The 27970-nt window shown below is 40.4% G+C and overlaps 1 protein-coding gene across 1 annotated transcript; it reads right to left on the bottom strand.

The window, feature by feature from the left end:
• LOC149844285 (nicotinamide adenine dinucleotide transporter 1, chloroplastic-like) lies at window positions 1–27617 on the bottom strand. Its single transcript, XM_090002122.1, has 9 exons — window positions 27085–27617; window positions 26123–26218; window positions 24193–24299; window positions 22299–22344; window positions 21973–22082; window positions 1013–1107; window positions 837–925; window positions 668–762; window positions 1–569 (listed from the first exon to the last, which is right to left on the bottom strand). The coding sequence occupies exons 1-9, from the start codon at window positions 27155–27157 to the stop codon at window positions 327–329; spliced, it is 954 nt and encodes a 317-aa protein (XP_089858248.1). The 5' UTR covers window positions 27158–27617; the 3' UTR covers window positions 1–326.
• Window positions 27618–27970: the final 353 nt, after the last annotated feature.

The following is a 27970-nucleotide window of genomic DNA, read 5'->3' as shown; positions in this document are numbered from 1 at the left end:
TTTTGCTTCATAATTCTTATCAAATTGAACTTACAATATCCGTTAATCATCTCTGACCAATCCTCATCAATTTTCAAAAATGAATACAGATTATGATCATATTTATAAAATAAAAGACAGAAACTTCCCCCAGTAGCTAGTTCGACACATATTTTACATGACCGGCCCAGCACGAAATACCCATGCACATCAAGGCCATTAATAGTTCCTTTAACACTGCCTCACTACAATCAATCTGTGGTGGGAACAAAGTATTGGTAAAACTTTTCTGTCAACAGGTTCACCCTTCTGTTAATAGATCCAAATAATGACTTTGCAGCAAGGACTCAGAGGGGATGAGGCTGTGGTTCCGGAGGAAATAAGGTGATTAAAAACCTATGAATCATCTCAAAACTTGTGAAAGTGATTACAGCTGCTGGTGTGGTTCTGAACAGGTTGGTAGAACAACCACGATAAAATCCAGGGATCCCTTCTTTCTGAAAAACTTTTCTAATACAGTCAATAACACCAACATAGCGTTTCTCGGAGTTGCTTGAATGACCTTGTTCCTGAAGCCTAGAGCGTATGACCTGCATATACAGAAAGTTCAATTAATTGGAGTGAGAGAGGCAATATTTTTACCGAATATAGACTGAAGTAATATTTTTGCTGAATCTTGGTAGCGTACCTCATGTGGGTATGTCAAAGTTGATGCAACTATTTTAGAGACTGAAGAGGCAACAGCAACATCAGCGGCACTGAGAGCATCTGTGGTAGTGTTATCTGACACCAGTCCTTTTATCAGCAATAGGTTTTTTGGCATCCATATGCAACATAAATAATAAATAGCAGGATACCTCGCTTAGCCAAATAAAGTTTGATTTTCTCATATGTTGGAAACTGGATGGCAACATGGCTAACTCCAGCCAATGCAGGTACAAGGCCACTGTCCACCATATGGAAAAGTAAGATTTTTCACATCATTATCTATTGCACGTCAAATAATATTTACTATTTTAGGATAATCAGCAACCTGTATAGCCCTCTTATGCCCTCCTCATGTGCTATTCTCCGTAAGGCTGATAAGGTACTTCCATAAGGTACCACTCCAACTCTCATTCCTTGAGTCTACAATCAATACAACACATGTTAGCTTCCAAAATGTTGGAAGTTGGCAGTCTCAGTAGTCAACCAATAAACTGGAACAAGAAGTTGAAGGTTTTATCTGATTAAAGACCATTTCAAATTTGTCCTTTAAACTAACTAAACCTGGACATATGGAAATCACACACAGCCTTACAGACAAAACCACTATGGAAAACAACTTTGATTTTAATAGAATTATGAACAGTAAGTTACTGAGTATGTTACTCCAGCTCCCTCTAGATTGTGCTAGAACCCCATAGTGTTTGTTCTCACCAACGGCCACTTTTCAGATGAGTAACTTTGTATTAAATTTCATTTAGACAACATATGATTATTTTCAACTTGCAATATGGTTGTTTGCATTTCAACCTTTTAGTGGTCAAATGGACGGTTGACTCCTCTCATTAACTGAACTAGTGTAAAGACAGTATAAAGTTCACCCAAGATAACTCAGTCAAAAACCAAAATCAACATCAACGAAGGGTCACACAGAAATATAAAGAAACATCCTTCTCAGAACTCAATTTTATAACATTTTCAAGGCTACCTAAAAATTGACTAAGTGCCACTTTTAGGCAGAACAAAAGTCACAGATATTCATTGAATTGAAAATAGGCAGCCATTATTGAAGGCAGTAGTCAAGTCTCTCCAATATTGTGCCACCTGAAAGATGCCACAGAGCAATCCCTTGGTAAAAGCATCCTTCAAAACAGAAATTATTCAACCTCTCACCACACTTATTAAAATCCTTACCAAAAACTTCCAGCAGTTATAATTTTGATAGTAACAAGCTCAATTCTACAAACCAGTCACCAATTCTATGTGCTAGTCAAAGTGTTTATCATTTCTCTACTTGTTATGGTAGCATTCAAGTCATGCTTATCAGGCTCACAAGAGAGGATGCAGGATCAAGAGGATGAGTGCAGTGACAAAAACCTAAAAAGAATTTTTTTTTTCTTTTTTTTGTTGGGATGATCAAGCTGGGGGCAAAGACCCAGAAACATCCGCAAAACGTTTCATGTGTGTGCATCATCTATTGTCACATCAATGTAATGATACCCTAATGTGCACAAACTTTGAATTTGGATAGCTGATCATCCTATTATTTATCTAACCTTTGGGATGTGTTCAGCACATGCCATAGACCATCTTGGTAGGTTAGATCATAACCTATTGATCAGATGATCTAAATTTGAAAAGATGCAAAGTCAATGCCAATATTGCATTAATATGACAATACCCATAAAATAATCCAAGACATCTCAATTCAAACAGAAACATAGTCCATGTTAAACACATTCCAGAGGCTAGATTTTAATTTATTGACCAAATCTATCTGAAGTGAAAATCAATGTGGATGTACAGTAAGGTTTTGTACATTGATAGCATAGTAGAATCTCTCTCTCTCTCTCTCCACACATGTAAGCATGTATATATATGGGCCAGTAGAATATGTGAACTGGAGTATAAACCGAAATTTTCATGGTTTTTTTATTTTTTTCTTAAATTTGATGGCACAGATGTGATCTAGATGCTTGGTTTTATAGAAACAGACTCTTGGAACATCCGATTACAATTCATATGAAGGATCTTTTAAGGCTTGAAAATCAATGGCTCAGAATTTTCATAAATATTCATGCATCCATAAATCACATATTTTCATCAAAAATACATGATCCAAACGTCTATTCCTAGCAAATGGACCATGCTGAATGCATTTGCAAGGTTGGATTTGCAAAAAAAGTGTCAGAAATGCCTAGTTCACATATTCTAGTGACCCATATATATATATATATATATATATGGCTGTTTTCTACTTATTTTGAAATTTATGTCCATGCATAATAATATCTTTATATTTATATACAAAACAAAGAATCAGTCTCTTGGTATAAGTGTGTAATACGGGGAAAGCATACTCTCAGTTGGTTAGGCACTAGTTCTCATCTGGTAGGGAGCATACCCAATCATGAACCTTGTCATACATTCATTGGAGTATGAATCAAAAGTCAGAATATGACCCAAGTAAAAGAATATGGTGTCTACCTGATGTAGTCCACGTCGGAGGAGGAATGAAATCAGAAGCCCACCGTGAATCGGTGTGGCCCAAACTCTTTATTATTCTCAATAAGTTCCAATGGAGAAAACAACCAATAGTAAAGGAATGAAGGAAAACAGAATGAAAATAACAAGGAATAAGCAAAAGAACAGAAAGAAGAGACGGCTGAAGCTTTTCCAAACAATCTGCCCACGCAACCCTAGGCGTGGGCCTTTTCAAGGCTAGTTACTGGACCCGGGTCGCGGGTCCAAACTTGGATCCGAACCGCGATCCGGGTCAACTTCCATCTGTTGCTGGTTCTATGACGTGCGAACTCCACCACGCCTAGAGTAGGTGCGCAGGGGTACCTCCCTGCGTCGTGGCTCCGTCCCTGCAAGGGGGTCATACACGCGAAGTCGATCATCTGTCCTTTGTGGCGGATCGGGTGGCACGATGGGCCCAATCAGGTCCTGCCCTGCATCATTCTCCCCTGATTGGGAAGAAGTCGGCTCTGACGACTTGTTGTTGCCACAGTAAGCATATAGATCAACCACGTTGAAAATAGGAGAAATATGACAATCATCGGGCAGCTCAAGGAGGTAGGCATTCGAACCCAATCGCTGATGTATCCTAAAAGGGCCATACTTCTTAGGACTTAATTTGCTATAGGTGCCTACAGGAAAACGCTCTGGACGCAGATACACCCAGACGAGTTGACCGACCTGAAAGTGGACATCACGACGACCCTGATCTACGAAAGCTTTGTAAGCCTCGTAGCTTTCGACAAGTTTGGCACGGACTTGTCTGTGAATGTCACGCATATATTCGACGACATCAAAAGCATTCGGAGCTGGAGCTGAAAGATCTGACACAGGGGCTAGGTCAACGACATGGGTGGGTGACCGACCATACACTACTTGGAACGGAGATTTACCAGTAGAACAGTTAATGGAGTTGTTATATGCGAACTCGGCTTGGGGCAATACGAGGTCCCAAGTTTTGACATTTTCCCCCACTAGGCTCCGTAACAAATTTCCTAAGGTGCGGTTCACAACTTCGGTTTGGCCATCGGTCTGAGGGTGATATGAACTATTGAACTGAAGTTTAGTCTTCAACAGGACCCATAACGATTTCCAAAAGTGACTCATAAAACGCGTGTCACGATCAGAAGTGATTGTGTGGGGTAGACCATGGAAACAGGCAACATCCTTGAAATAATAGGACGCGACTAAAGAGGCATCGATGGTTCGCTTACACGGGACAAAGATAGCCATTTTGGAGAACCGGTCAACAACTACTAAAATTGAATCAAAACGACGTGGTGTTCTGGGGAGGCCCACGATAAAATCCATGGATACGTGCTCCCACGGCCGTTCAGGAATGGGTAACGGAGTATACAGACCACTATTCTGACGATGACCCTTGGATACTTGACACACATGACACCCTTGGATGAACTTGACAACATCTGTGCGCATTTTGGGCCAAAAGTATCGTTCATCTAAGAGAGCGAACGTCTTATCATGCCCGAAATGCCCTGCTAACCCTCCTTCATGTAATTCAGAAATCAACTGAAGCCTAAGGGAGAAATCGGGCACACATAATTTATTCCCACGGAAGAGGTAACCATTATGAATACAAAAACGGGGGTCGAGGGTGCGATCTGAAGAGATACACCCTTCCCAGACTTGGTGAAAATCAGGGTCCGTGGGGTATAATTCCTTGCATTGTTCGAAGCCAATGACCTGCACTGACATAGTCATCAGAAGGTTGTTCTTCCTACTAAGAGCGTCAGCCACCTTGTTCAAGGTACCAGATTGATGGCGAAGCGAAAAGGTGTACTCTTGCAAGAAGCTAACCCACTTGGCATGACGAGCACTCAACTTCTTTTGACTATTTAGATACTTCAATGCCTCATGGTCCGTGTACAAGAAAAATTCCTTATAAATAAGATAATGTCTCCAATAACGAAGGCCTTGTACCACGGCATAAAACTCAACATCGTAAGTGGAATACTGGCACCTGGCCTGAGTCAGCTTCTCACTAAAGAAGGCAACGGGTCTACGATTCTGACTCAAGACTGCGCCAATCCCCACTTTGGAGGCATCGTACTCAACCTCAAAGACTTCACTAAAATCAGGGAGGGCTAAGACAGGAGCACTGGTCATTTTTTCTTTGATGATCGTAAAGGCCTTTCAAGCCGCGGGCGTCCAATGAAAGCTAGTACCCTTTAGGCACTCCGTGATGGGGGTCATGAGGGTGCTAAAATTTCTCACGAAACCGTCGAAACGTCGGTAAAAAGTGGCTAACCCGTGGAAGGTACGGATCTCTCCTATAGTCTTTGGGGTAGGCCAATCGACAATCACGCAGACTTTTGCGGGGTCGGCCTTGACTCCATCGGATGACACAATAAAACCTAAGAACACAACACTGGACGTCATAAACTCACACCTTTTTGCATTGGCATACAATTTTTCCTTCCTCAAAATTTCTAAGACTTGACGCAGGTGACTCAAATGATCGGACAATGACGAACTATAAATCAAAATATCGTCAAAGTAGACAACAACAAACTTCCCAATACACGGACGCAAGACTTGGGTCATCATGTTCATGAAGGTACTTTAACTCAAACGGCATGACTAACCACTCGTACAATCCATCACGTATCTTGAATGTCGTTTTCCACTCATCCCCTTCCCGTATACGAATCTGGTGATACCCGCTTTTTAAATCTATTTTAGAGAAAATGGAGGCACCAGATAACATATCAAACATATCATCCAAACGGGGAATGGGAAAACGGTATTTGACTGTGATGCGATTGATCGCGCGGCTATCCAGACACATGCGCATGGACCCATCTTTCTTAGGAGTGAGTAAGGCGGGTACTGCACAAGGGCTAACACTCTCGCGAATGAAACCCTTTTGCAGTAATTCCTGAACCTGTCTTAATAACTCTGTATGTTCGGAGGGGTTCATGCGATATGCGGGGACGTTGGGTAGACTCGACCCTGGCACAAAGTCAATGGCATGCTGGACTACCCTCGTCGAAGGTAATCCATCAGGTAGGTCATCCGGCATAATGTCGCGGAACTCCTCTAGAAGAGGGGCAACGTCCACGGGAATGGACACTGACGAACTCATCATGGGCTTTGCCACCAGGGCATAACAATAGCCATCTTCCTGACAATGGTTCAAGAAAAGCCGGTACGAGAGGCCTGCTAGTCGGGGGACTCGCTCAGGTTTGTCCACAATGGGAAAGCCGGTCTCCTTGATAGGTAGAAGGACTATCTTATGGCCATTAAAGATAAAAGAGTATGTGTTCTTGCGGCCATCGTGAGTTGTCTGGCGATCAAACTGCCAGGGACGTCCCAAAAGGATGTGACACACGTGCATAGGGGCTACACCACACCTCGTCGTGGTAGTGTTCCCCCATGGAAAACCGGACTAGGCATCGCTGAGTGATGGGAACCTCGTTTCCTTTCTTGAACCAGGCCATCTTATAGGGTTGGGACAACTTCTCTGTGTTGAGTTTCAAGGTAGAAACCACACTCTCTGACACCATGTTCTCGCATGCTCCGGTGTCAATGATAACATCACAAGCGTGACCCTCACAGTTGCACCGGGTCCTAAAAATGTTATTCCTTAACCATTTCGATGGGGCCGGTTCTCAGGGTGTGGTCAATACATGACGGATGGACAACAAACTTTCGACGTTACCGTCGAACTCTATAACTTCCCTCTCATCCTCGTCTTCAACTAATGACTTGTTGTCACTATCACTCTCACTCGCAGATGCGGACTCAACAATTCCTTCAACAAGATGGGTGTTCTTGCTCACGATGGGACACTTAGACGCGACATGCCCTAACTCCTGACATCTAAAACAACGAAGAGTCGACTCACTAGGTTTGGCTTTGGACCGGGTGTGGAAAGATGGGCCTGACTGGTCAGGTTTGCTAAAGTCTGCTCTAGGCTTTGAATCACTAGGGGAGCTTGCTCCCCTGGTTGGGAAACCCGACTTAGGTCGACTGGTGGGTTCACTACGGGAAGTCCTATATTCTTGCCTCCTTTTCAGCTTGTCCTCAATATTCATGACGTAACTGCTGACCTGATCTAATGTCTCAACTGTGACACAACTAAAATCATCAGAGATAGCAGGACGGAGACCCGAAATGTACCTCGTGACCTGCTGGCAGGCTATTTCCTCGATCTGCACACGCAGGGAAAGACGATGGAACTCCGCAGTGTACTCTGCTACAGTTCGGGAGCCTTGGCGCAGGGTCACGTATTCCTTGTAGGCTCACTCGGCGTGATCCGAAGGCACGAATTTTGATTGCATCAATCTTTGCATTTCCGCCCATGACTATACGCGCTCTAATCCCTGCCGCTCCCTCAATCGTTGTAGCTCCACCCACCATGTCTGTGCTAGGCCTCTCAATCGAGTAGACGCTAGCGAGACACGACGATGTTCAACGACGGTGTGATAGTCGAAGAAGAACTGCACGGCATAAGACCAGTCGAAGAACTGCTCCGCGTCGAATCGCCCCGCAAACTCCGAAAGATCCAGTTTCACCCCGTAAGTGGAGGAGTGTTCTGGTGCTCTCTGTTGTCGCGGCTCCACCATTCCTGCAGGATGCTCGTTCCAGAAGATGTCGTCGTTCCATACTGCTTCATTGTCCGTAGTGCGGTACTGCTCGCCGGGATGTTGGTGATGTCGAACTCTACCGATGAGGGGTCGGCGGTCAGGGCGCGCCGGTTCCTGCTGACATTGCCTCGGTCTGGCTTGCCCGTGGGCGGGCACCATCTGCGGTCGGTATTGGGGTGCTGGGATGACAGGAAGTCCAAGGTAGGGTGGAGGGTTCAGATGGGGTTCGGGTTCCTGGCGGGTATGGTTGGTATAATATGGTTGTGGGTTAGGAATATGGTGTTGGGTCGGGTGCTGTAGTGGGTTTGGGTTTGGGTACAGAGTCTGGTGGTTATCTTGATGGGTTGACTCGCCCGATGGGATATGGATCGGGCCCATTCCTACACTACTCGTCGGACCCAGATATGGATGGGTTGGATCGAGGTTCGAGTTGTGGGGATAATAGGCTTGGTTTGAACTCGATCCCCGATCCATAAGATTATGGGTTTGGTTTTGACCCAACTCAAATCCAAACTGGAGCTCCGTCCGGGTCCGATATGGGTTTGGGTCGACAGTGGATCCATTATGGGGACAAAAATTAACGGGTTGAATCTGGTTCGGGGCAGCCCGCGAAACGGACCCAACTGGGTAAGCTGGGTGAAGGGGTTCTGGACTCAGATCCGCTCCCTAAGACCCAACGGACGGTCCCAGTGAATCGGGCCTGTGCCCTGTAGATATGAAGGCCGGACCGGACCCTCTTGGGTTCGATCCACTCAACAAGGGCCCTCCTGCTCCAGTGCGTGGGTATGTTGTCACTGGCCCCCCACGCACGGGGCTAGGGGGTACAGGATCTCCTTACCGGGCCGAGCCACCAACGAGGCACTGGGACCCTATCGGTCCGACCCGGCCTGTAGCGCGACCGGTTGCCACGAGCTCGGGTCTATCGGTGGACCCAGCGTAATGATGGGGTCCCGCTGACCCGGGCCAACCTGCGAAGTGACCGCAGGGTGTTGATATCCCGGACCCGACCCTGCAGGTGGACCCAGGGGGACGCTGGGACCCTGCAAGGCCTGTCCAACCTACGACGCAGCCCCATGGTTGAGTTGTCTTAGTTGTGATACTCCCGTAGGGGAAAGGCCACTTAACGAGTGTAGCTGGAAAATACCCAGACCTGTGGTGGGCATCAGAGCCGATGAGGACGAGATGGCACGGCCATGCTGAAGTTGCGTCGGGTGACATGATTCAGAGAGATTGGGGGTCATGCCTGCAGTAGTGCCGTCCACCAGGTCTGCGCCTGCTGCTGCGGGTTGTTCTCTGAGTGATTCGAGGCCCACCAAGCGCTCATCAAACCCATCCAGCCGTTTTGATAGGCCGACGATGTCCCTATTCATTCGCAACATGTTCTCCTGGATTTTCGTCAGCAAATCCATCACACGCAGCATTGGATCTTCGCTGCCAGTCTCCTCAAGCTCTTCGCCTCGTGCCGGATCGGTCCCCGCTTCAAGAGTCATCTCGCTGATGAAGGTGGACGCCGAAGCTCTGATACCACTTTGATGTAGTCCACGTCGGAGGAGGAATGAAATCATAAGCCCACCGTGAATCGGTGTGGCCCAAACTCTTTATTATTCTCAATAAGTTCCAATAATCAATGGGGCAAACAACCAATAGTAAAGGAATGAAGGAAAACATAATGAAAAAAACAAGGAATAAGCAAAATAACAGAAAGAAGAGACGGCTGAAGCTTTTCCAAACAATCTGCCCACGCAACCCTAGGCGTGGGCCTTTTAAAGGCTAGTTACTGGACCCGAGTCGCGGGTCCAGACTTGGATCCGAACCGCGATCCGGGTCAACTTCCATCTGCTGTTGGTTCTGTGACGTGCGAACTCCACCACGCCTGGAGTAGGTGCGCAAGGGTACCTCCCTACGTCGTGGCTCCGTCCCTGCAAGGGGGTCATACACGCAAAGTCGATCATCTGTCCTTTGTGGCGGATCGGGTGGCACGATGGGCCCAATCGGGTCCTGCCCTGCATCACTACCGTAATAAAACAAGGAGTCTTCACACACCTCACTCAAGAGGCACAAATCACACCCACACAAATGGTCCAAAGCACAAAAACCAATAAGGGCTTATTAAGAAAGTAATCACAAAGTGCACGTGCCCAAATCCACTATGAGACAATCCAAAAAGCACTACGGCTTACACAAAGCACAAGAGTGCATACAATATCAAAAGAGAGACAACACTTAAAAATAATGAATTTATTCATCAAGGAGCTTCAAAGAAGCTTAGAATACAAGGAGCCTTAAGCCCTTATTTATAGACAAGAGGAGGCCAAGAGGGAGCCTCCAAAATAGACGTCGGGAGGCTCCCAACAGTCATATTTATGACTGTTGGGAGCAGTGTTATTAAAAATGCGCCTCAAGGCGCAAAAAGCGCACCTCGCCTCAAGGCGAGGGCCTTTATACCTTGAGGCGTATGCCTCATATGCTTTGAGGTGTACGCCTCGAGGTGAGGCGCGCCTTAAGGTGAGGCGTACACGCCTCAAATTTTTAGTCAAATGGGGGCAAAGCCCCCATTTGACCAAAAATTATGGTTAAATATTAGGGCCCCCGACCCTAATTAGGGTCGGGGGCCCTCATTCTGTCAACCTCGTCTCTCACTCACTCTCTCCCACCTCTCGCTCGTCCTGGTCTCTCACTCACTCTCTCCAACTTCTCGCTCGTCTCCCACATCTCTACTTATCTCTCACTCACTCAGTTGCTCGTCTCTCACTTAGTCGCTCGTCTCTTACTCACTTGCTCGTCTCTCACACACTTGCTCGTCTAGGTCTCTCCCACCTCTCGCTTTTGTCAGCCTAAACCCGACAAGTCGGGTCTGATCCATAAGAAACCGGGTCTCAAACTTAAGCCCAGAAAAAAAATTCTTCCGGGGGGCGTTGCCCCCCTACGACCCCCCGCCAGGGGCGGCCCCACCCATGCCGGGGGAGAGCCCCCTTACTGCAATTGCAAAAACTCTGAATCAGGCTCCACAACTCGTCAGGTACTGGTACTTCAATGGGCATGGGTTAGACCAGTTTTGGATTTGACCAATCAAACTCAATCCATTACCTATTTTGATCCATTTTAAGGTGCATAAAGGGTTGTTTTTATTCATTATTGTATGGTGCTTGATACACACAAACACACATGCATGTATACATATTTTTTCTCAAACAAAAAAATACACACATGCGCACATACACACACATAGCTGTGTCGTACCCCTATACCCCATACTTTTGTAAATTCTGATGTTACCCTATGTGCCCACACTTGCATCCATACCCATAGTTGTACCTATGTGACAGTTCATAGATTCAACGAGATTTTATTTCTTGTTGGTTGTTGCTTCATCAATAAAGCATTATTTATTTATTTATAATTTTATATATTTTTTATAGTTTTTTTTTTAGTTTTCAAAAAAAAATTTGAGGCTCACGCTTTACGCCTCGAGGCTTTACGCCTCACCTCAAATTTTGGTAGAGCGCCTCGCTACGCCTCAATGCTTTTCACAACACTGGTTGGGAGTACTTCCAACGACTATGTGGAGGCATATACAACAATGTCTTTATATAAAGAAATAAAAAATGCAAAAAATTAAAAAGAAGAAGAATAAATAAAAACCCATTTTCTAACATGTATAAAATGACCAAAATACCCCTGGTGGGCAACCCAAATTACATTATTCATTATAGTCACATATATCTTGAATATATATAACTATATATGAAGTTATACATGTAACTTAACATCTACCAATGTGTTAAAATATGTGTACTCGTACACATATATGTATATATATACATATATGTGTGCAATACCCGATAGGGGTATTTCTGTCTTTTTGCATTTGCTATATAGTTGTTTTTAGAAAACAACTATTTATTTTTTAGGATTAGTTTATATTTTATATTTTTTTGTTTTTTATTCACACAAGTGGGGGGCCCACATAGATTCGTTGGGGCCTCCAACGGTCACAAATGTGACCGTTGGGGGCTCCCAACGTCTCTATGGGGAGCCCCTTTTGGCCTCTCCTTTTCCTCTCTTCTTTGTGCATAAATAGGGGCTTTTCCCTTTGTATTTACTACTTCTTGGAGGAGCTTTCGCTCTATTGTAATGGGTGTTACACCCTTCTTCTCTTCAATAATATTAACTTATGCTTTATAGGCATTTTTGCCCATTTTGTGGGTTTATGTGTCAGCACATTATGTGCTTGTGTTTTTCCTTTTGGTGGGTATATCTGCACTTCATGTGCATGTGTATTGGTTCATTATTGAACCTAATGTATTCAAAGCCGTTTTCTAACATGGTATCAGAGCTAGGTTGGGATCGAGTTGCTCTTTGTTGCATCGGGAAGCGTGCTATTCAAGAAATTTTAAAGAAAAATGGTGAAGTCCTCATTTCTCTCTTTTGTTTCTTAAAATTATTCGGTATGCATTATATTTCTTTAAGTATTGTACATTATGAAGAATTAGATATGTTTTGCATATGTGTTCTCTTTGTCATTATGAGTTTGGGTTCTTAACATTTCATTGAACTTTTTTTTTTGTATATTATTCTTTTTCGTATGTCTTTTCTTGAAAGTGTTTTATTGGTAAATTCTAAAACCGGTGAACTTGTTTTTCGAATAATTAAATATGTGATTGCAAAAAACATGGTCTAATGGGTCGATAAAAAATTATGACCATTGAAATTTTTGAATTTATACCTAATTTTGGTTGTAAGAATACCATTTATATGAAAAATAAGTCTTTTAAGAAAGTTATGTTAAAAGTAAAATGCTTGTGAGATATGTAGCATTGCTCACATACTCTCATCATAATTGTTGATTCATATTAAAGGTATCTGTTTATCCACTAAAATGTCCTATATGACGCTTTTCATAATATCGTGTGATTGCCATATATTAACTATGAAAATTTCCTTATTAATTTTTTATTTTCCTGCCTAATGAGTTCTTTTCATATGAGCAATATTTGATTGAGAAGGCATTTTATAATACCGGTTGAATTAAGTTTTAAAAATGATCTCATGAAATATGGTTATTTTCTTTACATTCTTCAATTCAATTTCAAGAATGTGTTTTATTATAAAATTTATGGTCTTCATTAATGTTTGTTGCATACTTATTACATTAGGATTTGGTTATAATCTATTAAGTCATATGTTTTTAATAATATTATGAATTTTTTGTTTATAGATATATGCCATAACACAATCCTATTATTCTTTTTTGTTGGGATTTTCTATACTTTAATGAAGTTTTTCCTCTTCCTTTCGTATGTACCCTCTTTTGGGGATTTGTTTTTGTGTTGGATCTCTCTTTGAGAGGCCTTTTGATCCTTGTGAATCTTCTTATGAGTATATACTCTTTGAGAAGATTTCATGATTGTTGTAAGTTTCTTTTTAAATGACAATATTGGTTTTTATGAGATTTTTTAAATATTACCATCTTTATGAATGCTTGGGAGCTCTCTCTCTTTTTTCAATAAGAGTTGTTTATATTGTCTTCTTTAGGGCTTGTGTTTGTTTTTGTCCCTTAGTGGACTTGTAAGATTGTTTCTTTTATCGTTGTAAGTGCTTCCGCAATATCTTGTTATATGTTGTCCTAAATTTGTTATTTGCTCATTTTAAGATTATTGTCATTCGACATCTTGTATTGCATAAAAATGCATCTATTATCATTTGATGTGCATATAATTGCACTTTATATCAATCATAGTTAAATGATTGATTTAATTTTTGGATTATTCCAAATCGGTCATTGCACATGACGTTGCTCAATATTCTATGTTGTGTTTGTGGCATAAATAAGCCTTTTGATATAAATGACTTTTTTTTAAAGATTTGATCATGATTAAGCATAATTCGTGTTTATGCAAAATTATTGTTGTGATTGATTATATTGGACCTTTGATTTGATTTTTTTAAATCGGCCCGCTTTGTAAAATCACGTATTTGGAAAATGATTTCCTTATGTGTTCTTTGCCTTTTTATGACATTTATTTTTTATATGATGCATCAATCTTTTTTTTTGGCCTTGTTATTGTTATATTAAGAGATGTTTCTTGAGGTGAGTTATGGGCACCTAGTATTATGTCTTTTTAGGTTGTCAACTTGTAGTTTGACCCTAAAATGACTTGTTATGTGATCTCTAATTATGAGTGTGTCACTCATTTTTTGCCATTATTTTTATGAATGTTCTTTATTATGTGAGCTTGTGAGAGATATATGATTGTTGGAACCTTAAATGTTTTAAGGTATATTAAAATCAATGTTTTATTTGTTATATGTTTGTCATTATAAGTCTTATTGCCTCAAAAGTCTTCTCCTTTTATAACTCTTATCTAAGTGTCATCATATGTAGACAAGAATTTTATTACACCTTTGTGTGTTGGTAGCCCTTTGTTGGCTTTGTTCTCTTGATCTAGTAGCTGAACACACTTGTCTTGAGTGTTATTATATGTAGACAAGGCACGTTGATTCATACCATGGTGTGTGATTTTAGTTCATGTTGGCATTTGTGTCCTTGTTCTAGTCGCTGAGATGTATGCCCATGGTTGGCTTCTTTCACTCATTTCAAGTGTCATTTTATGTAGACAAGAGATGTATTTTGTTTTATTCCATGGTTGACTTGATACTCTTGTTCTAGTAGCTGAACATACTTGATCTTGAGTGTATTTTTACGTAGACAAGAGATGCTTTTTATCCATGTTGGCGTGTATTCTCTTGTTCTTGTCGTTGATGCACTCATTTCAAGTATTATTACATGTAGACAAGAGGCTCTTTTACACACCTTTGTATGTGCCTTTGACCTTTAATGGCATTATATTTATGTTCTTGATCTAGTAGCTTATATAAGAATAAGAGTGATATACAAGATTGCACAAACTATCGTGGTATAAAACTCATGAGTCATACTATGAAACTTTGGGAGAGGGTGATTGAGTCTAGGTTGAGGAAGGTTGTCATGATATTGGAGAATCAATTTGGTTTTATGCTTGGAAGATCTACTATGGAAGCTATACATCTTCTTAGACAACTTATTGAGAGAAATAGAGAGAGGAACAAAGATTTGCATATGGTTTTTATTGATTTGGAGAAGGCTTACGATAGAGTACCTAGGGACGTTCTCTGGTGGACAATGATGAAGAAAGGTATTTCTCTCAAATACATTAGTATAATTAAAGATATGTATAAAGGAGTAGTAACCAATGTCCGCACTTGTGGAGGGGTGACAACCAATTTTCCTATAACGGTTGGGTTACATCAAGGATCTGCTTTAAGCCCTTTCCTATTTGCTATAGTGATGGATGAGCTTACGAGATCAATTCAAGGAAATGTGTCGTGGTGTATGTTGTTTGCTGATGATATTGTTTTGATTGATGAGTCTAGAGCTGGGGTTAATGCTAAGTTAGAATTATGGAGACAGACATTGGAAGCAAGAGGTTTTAAGTTGAGTAAGAGTAAGACAGAATACATGAAATGTCGATTTAGTAAGCAACGAAATAAAGATGGGAGTGTAGTGAAGCTTGGTGAGCAAGAAATACCGGTGGATGATTCTTTCAAATATTTGGGATCTATCATTCAAAAGTATGGAGAAATTGATGGAGATGTAAATCATAGGATAAAGGTTGGGTGGATGAAATGGAAGAGTGCAACTGGAGTGTTGTGCGATCGTAGAATGCCATTGCGGTTGAAGGGAAAGTTTTATAGGACGACTATTAGGCCCGCTTTACTATATGGTACGAAATGTTGGGCTGCCAAGAGACATCATATTCAAAAAATGAGTGTAGCTGAGATGTGTATGCTGAGATGGATGTGTGGAAATACAATAAAAGATAAGATTCGGAACGAGGAGATACGTAAGAAGGTAGGCGTTGCACCCATTGAAAATAAGATGAGAGAGAATCGTTTACGGTGGTTTGGACATATTCGACGAAGGCCTAATGATGCTCCAGTTAGAAGGATGGAGAAATGGGAAAATATATTAGTTAAAAGAGGTCGGGGTAGGCCTAGGAAGACATGGATGGAGGTGATAGGAAAGGATATGAATGCTTTGAACCTCACCGAGGACATGGCATTGGATAGAAATGAATGGAGGAAAAGGATTCATGTGGAAGACCCAGAATGATTTTCTTTGTTGGTTCATATCGCCGACCCCAATTGTTTTGGAATGAAGGCGTAGTTGTTGTTGTTGTTGTTGATCTAGTAGCTTATACACTTGATTTGTGGGTTTTGGAGGACTAATGAGGTAGTTGCTTGTAGTAGATGAACTATTGTTGAAATTTGTGAAATTTCATTCATATTTTGTCTTTTAAAGATACAAGTGAATAATATCATTAATATGCATATTTTAAAATCAAATTGATTTTTTGGCATTTAATCTACATAGTAAGTGCTTATGGTTTTGACCACCTTTGTATTTGATATGCAAAATGAGTTTTTGGAATTACAATCATTTGAGTGAGATGTTTCTAAATATGTAAGGTTCTCTACTCAAATAACATTCATTTTTTAATCTTGGGTGGATGTTTTAATATACTTAGTCAAATCATGCTTCTTATATATGACATTTGTTTGACATAGATTTTCTCCCTAAAGATGTGAAAAACTCTATTGATGATCTATGCGTGTTAAATATGCTTTTATAAAGCCCCTCTTATTGAAGTTCATATTCGTCATGCCTTTGGACATTTGTATCCTTGTTCTTTTGTGCCCACACTTCTTCCTTTTAAGTATTGATAAATTCCTTTGAGTACTTATTGGGCCTTTGTGCAAAACGATTTGTGGAAGTTGGTGCACTTCATATGCATTGTCTCTTTGAAGATATTATACATTGTTTTTCTTTAAGACTTTTTCACATAGTATTGAAATGAATTTTTTTAATTATCCTATTATGATCTTTCATTTAGATATCCTTTTTTTTGGATTTTGTTTTAAATGTCTCTTAATAGACATATTTCATCTTAGAAAATCATGATTTACCGTCATCCTTAAGGAATGTTGCCTCTTATCTAATGATTTGAAAAGTTATTACTATCTTGTTTAAAACCATTCTTACTTGTCAATATATTATTGCTGCAATTCTTGGGTTAGAATATTTTATTTTTCTTGTATACTTTGAGTCTTCTCTTGGTTTGTTTTTTTTTTCTCTCTCTACAGGATCGCTAAGATGTGGTACCTTAGATACATCATGAATTCGATCACTGGAGATGTCATGAAGATGGAGTTTTCCCTTTAAGACTTTTGAAGAATTGGACTTCTTTTCAAGACTTTTTTTTGTTTTTCCAAACTTTCGGTTTTTTTTTTCCGCAAAGTTTGAGGGGGGGTGTTAAAATATGTGTACTCGTACACATATATGTATATATATATATATAAATATATACATATATGTGTGCAATACCTGATAGGGGTATTTCTGTCTTTTTGCATTTGCTATATAGTTGTTTTTAGAAAACAACTATTTATTTTTTAGGATTAGTTTATATTTTATATTTTTTTGTTTTTTATTTCACACAAGTGGGGGCCCCACATAGATTCGTTGGGGCCTCCAACGGTCACAAATGTGACCGTTGGGGGTTCCCAACGTCTCTATGGGGAGCCCCTTTTGACCTCTCCTTTTCCTCTCTTCTTTGTGCATAAATAGGGGCTTTCCCCTTTGTATTTACTACTTAGAGGAGCTTTTGCTCCATTGTAATGGGTGTTACACCCTTCTTCTCTTCAATAATATTAACTTATGCCTTATAGGCATGTTTGCCCCTTTTGTGGGCTATGTAACACGGACTCGGATAAAGGGTTGCCGCACCCGAGTCGACACGCCCTGACACGGGTGCGGCTTCGGACTCGGTCAACGAGTCGAGGCCGAGTCCGTCGACATTTTGGACTCGGTCAACTTTGACCGAGTCCAAAAATGTCCATTTCGAGTTTTAAATTATGTTTTGGATCCAGGTCGGGTCCAAACCCGACCCAGATCCAAATTTTTTTTGGCAGCCGAACCCTAAAAGGGGTTTATCGACAGGGAGAGGGGCTTACCCTCTCGATTTTGCCTCTCCCCCTCAGCCCCTGCAGCGTTCTCCTGCACCCACGCCGGCGATCCAGACTCCGGCGACGGTACCCACAGGCAGCCACCGTCTCCCCCTCCGTCAGGTATGTCGACCCTCCTGCACCCTCTGCTCGTAGCCTCCCTCCTTGCACCCTTTGCTCGCAGAAGAGGGGCTCGCCCCCCCTCCCTGCACCCTCTGCTCGCAGAAGAGGGGCTCGACCCCTCCATTCTTCCCTGTTTTCGTAGGGGAGGGGCTCGCCCCCTCCCTGTGCTTCCCATTCATAGAGGAGGGGCTCGGCCCCCCTCCCTGCACCCTCTGCTCACAGAAGAGGGGCTCGGCCCCTCCATTCTTCCCTGTTTTCGCAGGGGAGGGGCTCGGCCCCTCCCTGTGCTTCCCATTCATAGAGGAGGGGCTCGGGCCCCTTCACTGCACCCTCTTCTCGCAGAAGAGGGGCTCGGCCCCTCCCTGTGCTTCCCATTCATAGAGGAGGGGCTCGCCCCCCCTCCCTGCACCCTCTGCTCGCAGAAGAGGGGCTCGGCCCCTCCCTGTGCTTCCCATTCATAGAGGAGGGGCTCGCCCCCCCCCCCCCCCCTGCACCCTCTGCTCGCAGAAGAGGGGCTCGACCCCTCCATTCTTCCCTGTTTTCGCAGGGGAGGGGCTCGGCCCCTCCCTGTGCTTCCCATTCATAGAGGAGGGGCTCGGCCCCCCTCCCTGCACCCTCTGCTCGCAGAAGAGGGGCTCGGCCCCTCCATTCTTCCCTGTTTTCGCAGGGGAGGGGCTCGGCCCCTCCCTGTGCTTCCCATTCATAGAGATAGTGTTTATTAACTTTATTTTATTTACTTATTTTCTTTTCAGTTTTCACTTTTCAGATATAATAACGAGTTCTAGCGGTAGTGTCAATACATTTGGTTCAAGTTCTAACCCTGAATTAGAAGTTTCTCAACCACTTTGGAGGCTTGTGACAAAAGGGATAAAAGCTAGTAGTGGTGGTGGTGGGAATGTGCAGTTTCATTGTAATCTATGTAAGACTGTTTTCACAGGTTCTTATACGCGTGTGAAAGCACATCTTTTGCATATTCGTGGTCAAGGAATTAGGGCATGTTCTGGGGTTGACAAAGACATGTTAAAGCAATTAAAAAAAGAACAAGAGGAAGCTGAAAAGAAGAAAATTGCAGAGATGAAAAGCGATTCGATTAATTTGTCTTTTCCTACTGCTAGTGATATACAAGAAGAGCTTTTAAAGAAAAGAAAGATGGAAAGCAATAAAACAATACAAGCGTCATTCAAAAACATGGCAAGAGCAGAAATTGATAAAAAGATTGGTCGATTCTTTTACTCAAGCTCAATTCCTTTTAATGTAGCTAGAAGTCCATACTGGAAAGATATGATTACATCTTTGGCTAATTGCAATTTGAGTGGTTATGTAACTCCTAGTTCAGAAAAACTAAGAACAGTCATTCTTGCAGAGGAAAAAAATAGAATTGAAGACTTGCTAGAGACCCAAAAATTTGCATGGAAACGACATGGAGTGTCGATTGTTTCTGATGGGTAGACTGATATACAAAGGCGACCACTGATAAACTTCATTGCTTACTCACTTAATGGGCCAATCTTTTTGAAGACTGTTGATGCATCTGGAGAGTATAAAGATGCTGAATATTTAAAGAGATTATTTGTTGAAGTGATAAAAGAAGTGGGTGAAGAAAGTGTGGTGCAAATCATTACTGACAATGCTCCAGTTTACAGTCGTGCAGGAATGAATTTGGCAAGTGAAGATACATATTCACATATTTTTTGGACTCCTTGTGCAGCACACAGTTTAAATTTGGCACTTAAGAGTATATGCAATCCATCAAAAGATGATGCACATGCACATGAAATGTGCTTATGGATTGAGGAAATAGAGCATGATGTTCGAAATATTAGAAATTTTGCTGTAAACCATCATCATACCTTTTCTATATTTAATAGGCATTCTGATCTCAAGTTACTGAAAGTTGCTGAAACTCGTTTTGCTTCTCTCATTGTTATGATAAAAAGAATTAAGCAACTCAAGAATGCATTGATGATGATGGTAGCTGATCAAGATTGGGATTTTTATCGTACTGAAGATGATGTCAAGGCTCAAGCTATCAAAAAATGCATCTGTGATGATTTTTGGTGGGATAAAATTACATATTTTGTTGAATTTACAGAGCCTATTTGGGAAATGCTGAGAGAAGTTGACAGAGATGTACTCATGCTTCATAGAATTTATGAAATGTGGGACAATATGATTGAAAAAGTTCAAAGTATCATTTTTAAACATGAGAAGAAAGATATTGCACTTGATGATTCAGAATTTTACAATCATGTACATTCAGTTTTAGTGAGAAGATGGGATAAAAGCAATACACCTTTGCATTGCATGACACACTCTCTCAATCCAAAATACTATGCAAAAAAATGGTTGACAGCAGGTGTTGGTCGTGTTTCTCCAAATGAAGATCCTGAGATATAAAGAAATAGAATGATATATTTGGGAAGACTTTTTAATGATCCTCACATGTTTAAGGTTGTAAATAGTGAGTTTGACAAGTTTTCTACTGGGAGATTTGATTCTTTAGCAGCACTTGTGGCAAGGGACGAGGAAGATCCCCTTAATTGGTGGGCAACATATGGATCAGAGACACCAAATCTGCAACGTCTTGCAATGAAGTTGTTATTCCAACCTGCTACATCATCTTTTTGTGAAAGAAATTGGAGTACATATGCTCAAATTCACAACATTAAAAGAAACAAACTCACTAGTAAAAGAGCAGAGGATTTGGTGTATGTTCACTCAAATCTACGATTAATTTCTCGCCGCACCAAAGAAGAGTATATGTACTTTTTTTTCTTTGTATTCAAAGTTTGTATTTAAATATTTGTATTCAAAGTTTTAAGTTAGATACTAATATAGTGATTTTTTGATGCAGTTGTGGACCATCCAAGAATTGGGATGTAAATCCAGAAGATTTTGACTTGGAGGGAGAACATAATTTACATACTCTCAACATGGACTACCTCGATCCTGTTCTTCCTTCTAATTTAGACGATGAGGCAGATTTATGATAAGTTTTGTTGTTTATCACACTCACAAGCTTCTTTATGTGTTATATTTTGGTAAGTTTGTGTTGTTAAGAATTGCTTTTTTTTTTGCTTTAAAATTTACAATCTTTATGTGTTAATTTATTGTTATATATATATAATTATAATATTTAAAATATATATATTTATAATATATATATTTTTAATATATATATATATATAGCCGAGTCCCCGTGTCCAATTTTTTTGGAATTGCGCCGCACCCGTGTCGCACCCGCACCCACACCCACACCCGCACCCGCACCCGCACCCATGTATGTGTTAGCACATTATGTGCTTGTGTTTTCCCCTTTGGTGGGTATATCTGCACTTCATGTGCATGTGTATTGGTTCATTATTGAACCTAATGTATTCAAAGCCGTTTTCTAACACAATGCGGGCTCTGCTTGTCTGGCAGGAGCAGTTAGTGCTCCTCACCTTGTGTTGGGACGTTGCAAGTTCGAATCTGAAATGGTATGGTTGCATAACTGGTAGGGGGTCTGACTAATCCCAGCTCTCTGTCGAAAAAAAAAGAATATGGTGTCGATTTTAGCATAATATTGCTCGCTGAAAAGGTCCTTGGAATAATCACATACATGGAGTATTGAAGATTGTATGCCGAATTGGAAGAAAAAAAAAACTAAATTAGTTTTCCCTGCAGCTAGAGAAAGATGTAATAATAAACTAACAATTTCCCATATTTTTAAGAAACATATGATTGCTATAAAGCAAATGAAGGTGCAGCCAACAAAAACTTAATACAGATACAATCAACCACCATTTTATAATGTCCAGAGTGATCAATGAAAGAGCATGTGTGCCCATATGGCTGCATGCACTACTATGACAATCCAAAAAAGGTACATAACTAAAATAGAAAACTAAATATATAATTGAAACAGACAAGGAAAGAATGAGGCACAACAAGCATAGCAGTAATCTTGAATTTAAATAATACATTTAGATGTCTCAAACCATATCCATACCTGAAATCTAGTTTTGACAACCCAAAGAGGATTCGTGGCAATGGTTGTTGCAGCTCCTGCACCTGAAGCAGCTATCATGTTGGCACCTACTGAGAGTTGATGACTTTCATCTATATGAATACAACATCTTCAAGAATATTAGCAGCAGTCACACAGCATGATAACTAGATAAATAGCTTAGTACTTGTAAAAATTGAAAGATCAAATCTAACGGAGAAAGGACACAAAGAAAACAAATTTTCATAAGATGTACTCAGAATCCAAAAGAAATCATAAACACGAAAAATGAATGAAACCTACTCCATTGAAGAAGTTCTGAAACTAACCATGTGAAAGCCAGCTTTTAAGTTGGTCATACATGGTAAAATAAACCTGCAAAATAAGATAAAAATAGCATTATTTATTAGAGTTGCCATGGTTTGGTTGCACATGGAGAAATAGAGCAAAGCTGCAAAAGTTTCTGGTCAAAAGTAAAAATGGTCCTTTGAACTTTTGAAGATATTTTAGGGTGATATGGTACAAATGCATTCCTTCCTGTACTTCTAGGTTATATTCAAATGCATTTAGGGTGAGTAGAATTTTTTAAATTGTACGATTTTTTATTTAATATATGCCTTGGTTAGAAAAGGATACTTGTCTATGACCTGGTAGCTAGTGAGATGATGGCCAAGAAGATAGTTGTTGGCAAGAAACAGGAGACTCACTATGGAGAATAAGAATTTTTGTTGGGCATCTCCTAAGCATGGTTATCGGAAACTTCTGCATATCCTCTGAAGCGTGTTTCTTTGGAAGCCATTTCAGAAGCAAGAAGATAGACACTTACAAAGCTTGCTTCTCATGTTATATGAAGCATACTTTCAAAGACATGAAACTTTAGACACAACTATGAGAAACTTAAATGAATGCGAGTATCCGTTGTCGCAACTGTCTGAAAATTAAAATAACAGTTACCTTTTTTAAGGAAAACATCAGGATAACAGCTACATAAAGTGAAGAAACAAAACTCGCATTGTGGAACACAAGATTTCATTCCACGTTTCCCAACCTGAGTTTCCCCACTGAGCAACCAACCGAGCTTGATATGGAATTTCTGTGCCAACCCCTATCATTCCATCCCTACTGGAGATCCTCAACTCAACTTAATTATTTGAACGCCCCCCCCCCCCTGGCACAATATGATCAACCCCAATTTACTCAAAAAAACTGACTTCCTGTAAGCACCCATCCAGCACTTGCAGACATGGCTGGCCCAATTGCTTCTGCTACGGTAAACATTGGGGTTAAGAGGTTGCACCCGATTCTCCAAGGCCTTGTTCTAATTAGCTGCTCCTCGCCCTCTCTCAAGCTCCCAACTATGCCATATCCTAAAAGTCGAGCCTCCCCAAAATTTCAATGTGAATCTTTTAGGTCTTGACCTTGAAGTTATTCTTCCCATTTCTCCTAGATTAAAAGATTAACTCAGTTCAAGAGATGGTGTGCTGAAGGCAGCAAAAACACAAGTTGTTTTTTTCCCTTTTTTTTTTTTAATTTCCATATCAATGATGAGCACCACTCATTGAACCCCCTTCAAGAATTGATCACTGTGTGCACCTTTAAAAGAAGTAGGTTTACAGTTTCTTTTGTACTAAAGCTCATGAGACTTTTGCAAGTCTAGAATGACCAAGACACTTCCTGCCCTTTGATCATGCTTCTTTTCAAGAGTTCCAGAGCAGAACATGGAGGAAGAAATTTGAAATGCTAAACATGATTTACAGATGAAGATACATTCATGACTTTCTTTGATGCTAGGCAAACGTGAGTGCTTTCTCCAAGCATCACTTTAATAAGCTCTTTCTTTTTTACTTTTGAAAAACAAAAAAGGAAAAGGAAAATATAAAACACAGGTCCATGAACCATCTTCAACATCATTTAAATAAGACATACCAATGATTTTAGCAGCTAATTCTATGATATACGAATAATATATAGTGAATGAGGCATTCCATGTTTAGAGATTTAAGAAAATATGAGATTGAACAACCGAGTCATTCAATAAAGAGGGGCGTTGACATTTTTCAAAAGAAATGGATGGTTTGTTCAATACAATGAGAAAGAGTCCAAGCGGAGGACTGGGAATGACCCTGCATACTAAAGTTTGCTTTTTCAACATGAAATTCATTTGGCTCAAATGTTATTAAAAAAAAGTACAAAGAAAACAAATTGTGGAGAAATACTACTCACAGCCCAGTTTGGAAGCAGCGCTAAAATGGTAGGTGACAGACCACGGTACATGCCACGCACACCTTCCTTCTTGAATATTTGTTCCAAACTTCCAATTATAAGACTTCCTGCATTCAGCCAAAGACCGATAATAAATGAATGGTGGAGAATAAACTTTACTGTTTACTCATCCAACGTGATTAAAGGAAATCATGAAAGACGTCATTTACATGCATTACATGGCCAAATCCTATCCAATTATGTATAAAAAAAGGAGAATCAGATGTTCCCAGCTACATCAGCGACCAACATCAGATAATCAGCATAACTAGCAGCACATGGAAATTGTTAAAAAGCAATGAAAATTAACCTAAGATATATGAAAAAAGAAAATATTTGTTGACTGCTAACATTTTTTTAGTTTCAAAAGTTAAACTCATTACAAATAAGATGTGCGACATGAGTACCCCATTCAAATTCTATATCTCAGATCTAACAAATGAGCATGAGTTAGGTGCATAATGCCTTATAGGGGGCAAAAAATTTACTCTAACAAAGAGAAAAACAATCACAAGCAATAACTGATGATAACATCGGTAATATGCACCAAACCAAAGGGGAAGAATAGGAAAAAAAATACAAACTGAAGATTGTAATGTCAAACACCATGGCACTAGTTAACCAAGATATTCCACATAATAAAAATATAAACCAAAATAAATCCATAAGCATCTTCTCCTAGGGCAAATATGTGCAAGATTGAATGATCCGTGATGGTAAAAAATAATCATGGTCAATAGAAAGTAAAGGTCGTGGGCACATTGTTTATGGAAGAAAAGAAAGAAGCACTTGCATGATTTTTCATGATAGCAAAATCAACACTGTCAAACCATGGGATGGTGCCCCATGCTTATCCAAACAAGCAAGAAGAAGGAAAGTTTCACCTGCTTTCATTACGTAAAAATGCTTTGCCTGCTTTCATTATGTAAAATTCCCACAAAAACATGACGTATAGCTGATCATCATAATTTCATTGTGATGCCTCAGGCTCACAACTTACCAGATTGCTAGCTCTATGGAACCAAGATGGGGGAAAAAACAAGCACTTCTTGGTCCAGATGTCTAAACAATCTCTAAACACTCTTGACCAAAAAATTGTGATGGGACCTCTTAAGCAAGTCAATTTCCAAATTTTAAAATGGATGTTCCATGTTTCTTTTTTTCCCTTGATCAACTGCAAATATTTACTGTGTGTTGTATCTTCATGGGATAATATAATTGGTCTCTTCATTGGAGAAAGGGCTAGCACTAGATTGCCATTTAATGTACGAGTCTTCGCTAGGCTGCACATATCTTATTCTTTGTTTTCCTACTTTGCTTTTCAAAATAGAAGAAATTTGACTAATTGTAATGGCTGCAAGAAGTGCACAATGAAAAACACTATCAAAACAAATGAAAAAACTCTTCTCTCTCTCTCTCTCTCTCTCTCTCTCTCTCTCTCTCTCTCTCTATATATATATATATATATATATATATATATAAGAGGCAAACTAAAAAAAACAGCTCAAGATAAAATGGTGTTTTTTTCTCTCCAAGTTTGTTTCTGTTCCATTCCCAGTTCTTTGGCACACTCTTCAAAAAAATATTGCTATAACTGTAAAAGTAGGTTTTGCATCTTAACTTTAAATAATTCATGTGGATCTTAGAATTCTGTTAGCTTTATTTTTGTCCATATTCTTTTCTCCCCTTGAATAGGGGGAATTTTCATACCCATGACTCACAAAGGGATGCATATCAAACTGACGATTGGACTTACAGGAGAATATAAGCACTTTTCAGAACTATAAAATCTAGTGCTTATTGCAGTTCATGACTAAGTAACTGTGTGTTAGATTGAAATATCTTGACAAAGATAAAATGCTGATTCCCAGCCACAAAGAGATGTACATACCTTTCATGCTGCCACCACCGAGCTGAGGGAGTCCATGAACCTGAAATCGTGTCTTGATGACATCCAAAGGGCAAACAAAAGTGGCAGCAATCGCTCCTATACATTTCCATTTAAATTTATTAATTCTTTGCATCTCATAGGGGACCCATGCTTCCAGATAATTGAAGAGTACAGAATAAGCAAATAAAAAATCGTAGGTTGATCCACATGCTATGATATAAAAGCAAGAAAATTTTTAAAAAATCTCTGTATTAACTTAAGCACAAATTTCCCAAGATTGAAGTGTGCCGATTACGATTACCAATATATGTTTTCTCCATAAGGACATCAAGCAAACCAAACAGTACAATATCAACAATAACGATAACACCAACAATAACAGAATTTATGAAGAAAGTGTTATAGCATGTATTCCCAAAATATATTCTTCATATAGAAAGCAACATAAAAACAACAACAGTAAGAACAGTATCAAATGGAATAGCAAACTAAGAACCCTAAAACTCAAATTTAAACCATTGAAATCAGCATACGAATGAGTTCTGAAAAAACTGAACATGTGATTCAGTAAAAAGGTTATAGTTGTGCTGCATAGTAAAACTCGAAAAAAAGAAAAGAAAATATTCGTTTTCCTGCAGTGCCTCTATCCAAATGGAAAACAATGATCAATACCACTAAATCCATCGTCTCATTTAGTTGTATGATGAGCAAAGGATTGAGAATTGCTAAAAACATAGTCAAAGCTTCCTCCAAGTTTCTTAGGAAGCGATAAACGGATCGCCGCAATATGCTGTCCCAAAGTGAGAAAAAGCAACCAAGCGCGCACAATTTTTTAAATATATAGACCTAGAATCTGAAAAAAAAACGGCAGGAACCCTAAAATAAACAATTCGAAATAGGAATCAACAAATAGGTAAATGAAAGAGAAACTTTCCGATAGGAAAGGAGGATTCGACGCATACCGGCTGCTGCTCCTGCTCCAGCGTTACAGATAACGCAGGTCCCGTTATGCACGTGAGAAACCTCCCCCGTCATCCCGATCAAACGGAAACAGCGAGGGGATCCCTAGAAATTTCGAGAGGTGGCGCACAGAGCCTGCGATCTCGACGAGCAGAGACGGAAATCGCAGGGAGAACCGAAGAATTGCAGGGAAATCTGACGGTTTCAACGAAGCTCGCGGGGAATCTAGGGTTTCGGGGATCGGACGGGGAGATTTATAGGTTTCCTCGCTCGGGAGGGAGATCGAAGGGACGCAGCGTCGCATGGCCAAGACAAAGCGAGGGGTGGGAGTTCCCGGCGGGGAGGTTCCTCCGATATCACCGGTCGGGTGGCCGGAGGGCCGGAGCTACCGCCAACGGGTCGCCGGAATCCTCATGCGCAGAGGGAAGATGATCAGCCGGACGAAAACAGGAAAATTGAAAAAAAAAATGGATTTTTTGTTTATTAAAATAAATCTTTTATTATTCGGCTCTCCCAACTTCCCTCGGACGGCTTCGCACGTACGCCGTGTTTGGTGCGTTTTCTATCCGCTTTGGACACGTGTCTATGCGCAAATTCTCCACGTGTCGCCATCTCCATGACGATCCGAACCGATTTCGATATGGACTCGAGTTCGGTCTTGATGCAAACGGATCCTGTTAGATAAACGCGTCGGCCTCATAAACCCGACATATAAAAACATTATTTTAATATTTAATATTATTTTAATGCATTTTAATAGTGTTTTACTAAAAGTGTAAGTTTATCTATTAAATATCGAAAATAAATTTTATTAATCAAGAATGAAAATTCAGTGTCCTCGTATCTTTTCAAAAAGATTTAGAACTCTTACCGCTCACCTTGCCGTGC

The sequence above is a fragment of the Nuphar pumila genome, chromosome 3 (genome assembly GCF_984573655.1).
Source record: "Nuphar pumila chromosome 3, dmNupPumi1.hap1.1, whole genome shotgun sequence".
Classification (NCBI taxonomy): Eukaryota; Viridiplantae; Streptophyta; class Magnoliopsida; order Nymphaeales; family Nymphaeaceae; genus Nuphar; species Nuphar pumila.
The sequence above is the reverse complement of the archived record's forward strand: the minus strand, read 5'-3'. Positions and strand labels throughout refer to the sequence as shown.

Bases quoted from the DNA above. Each gene is read 5' to 3' on its own strand.
- LOC149844285 (XM_090002122.1), bottom strand. From the start codon at position 27,157: ATGACGGGGGAGGTTTCTCACGTGCATAACGGGACCTGCGTTATCTGT. The intron at 22,345-24,192 runs GTGAGTAGTATT...CTTATTTTGCAG, and splicing joins CGCTGCTTCCAAACTGGGCT to GTTTATTTTACCATGTATGA. The intron at 926-1,012 runs GTTGCTGATTAT...TATGGTGGACAG, and splicing joins GGCATAAGAGGGCTATACAG to TGGCCTTGTACCTGCATTGG.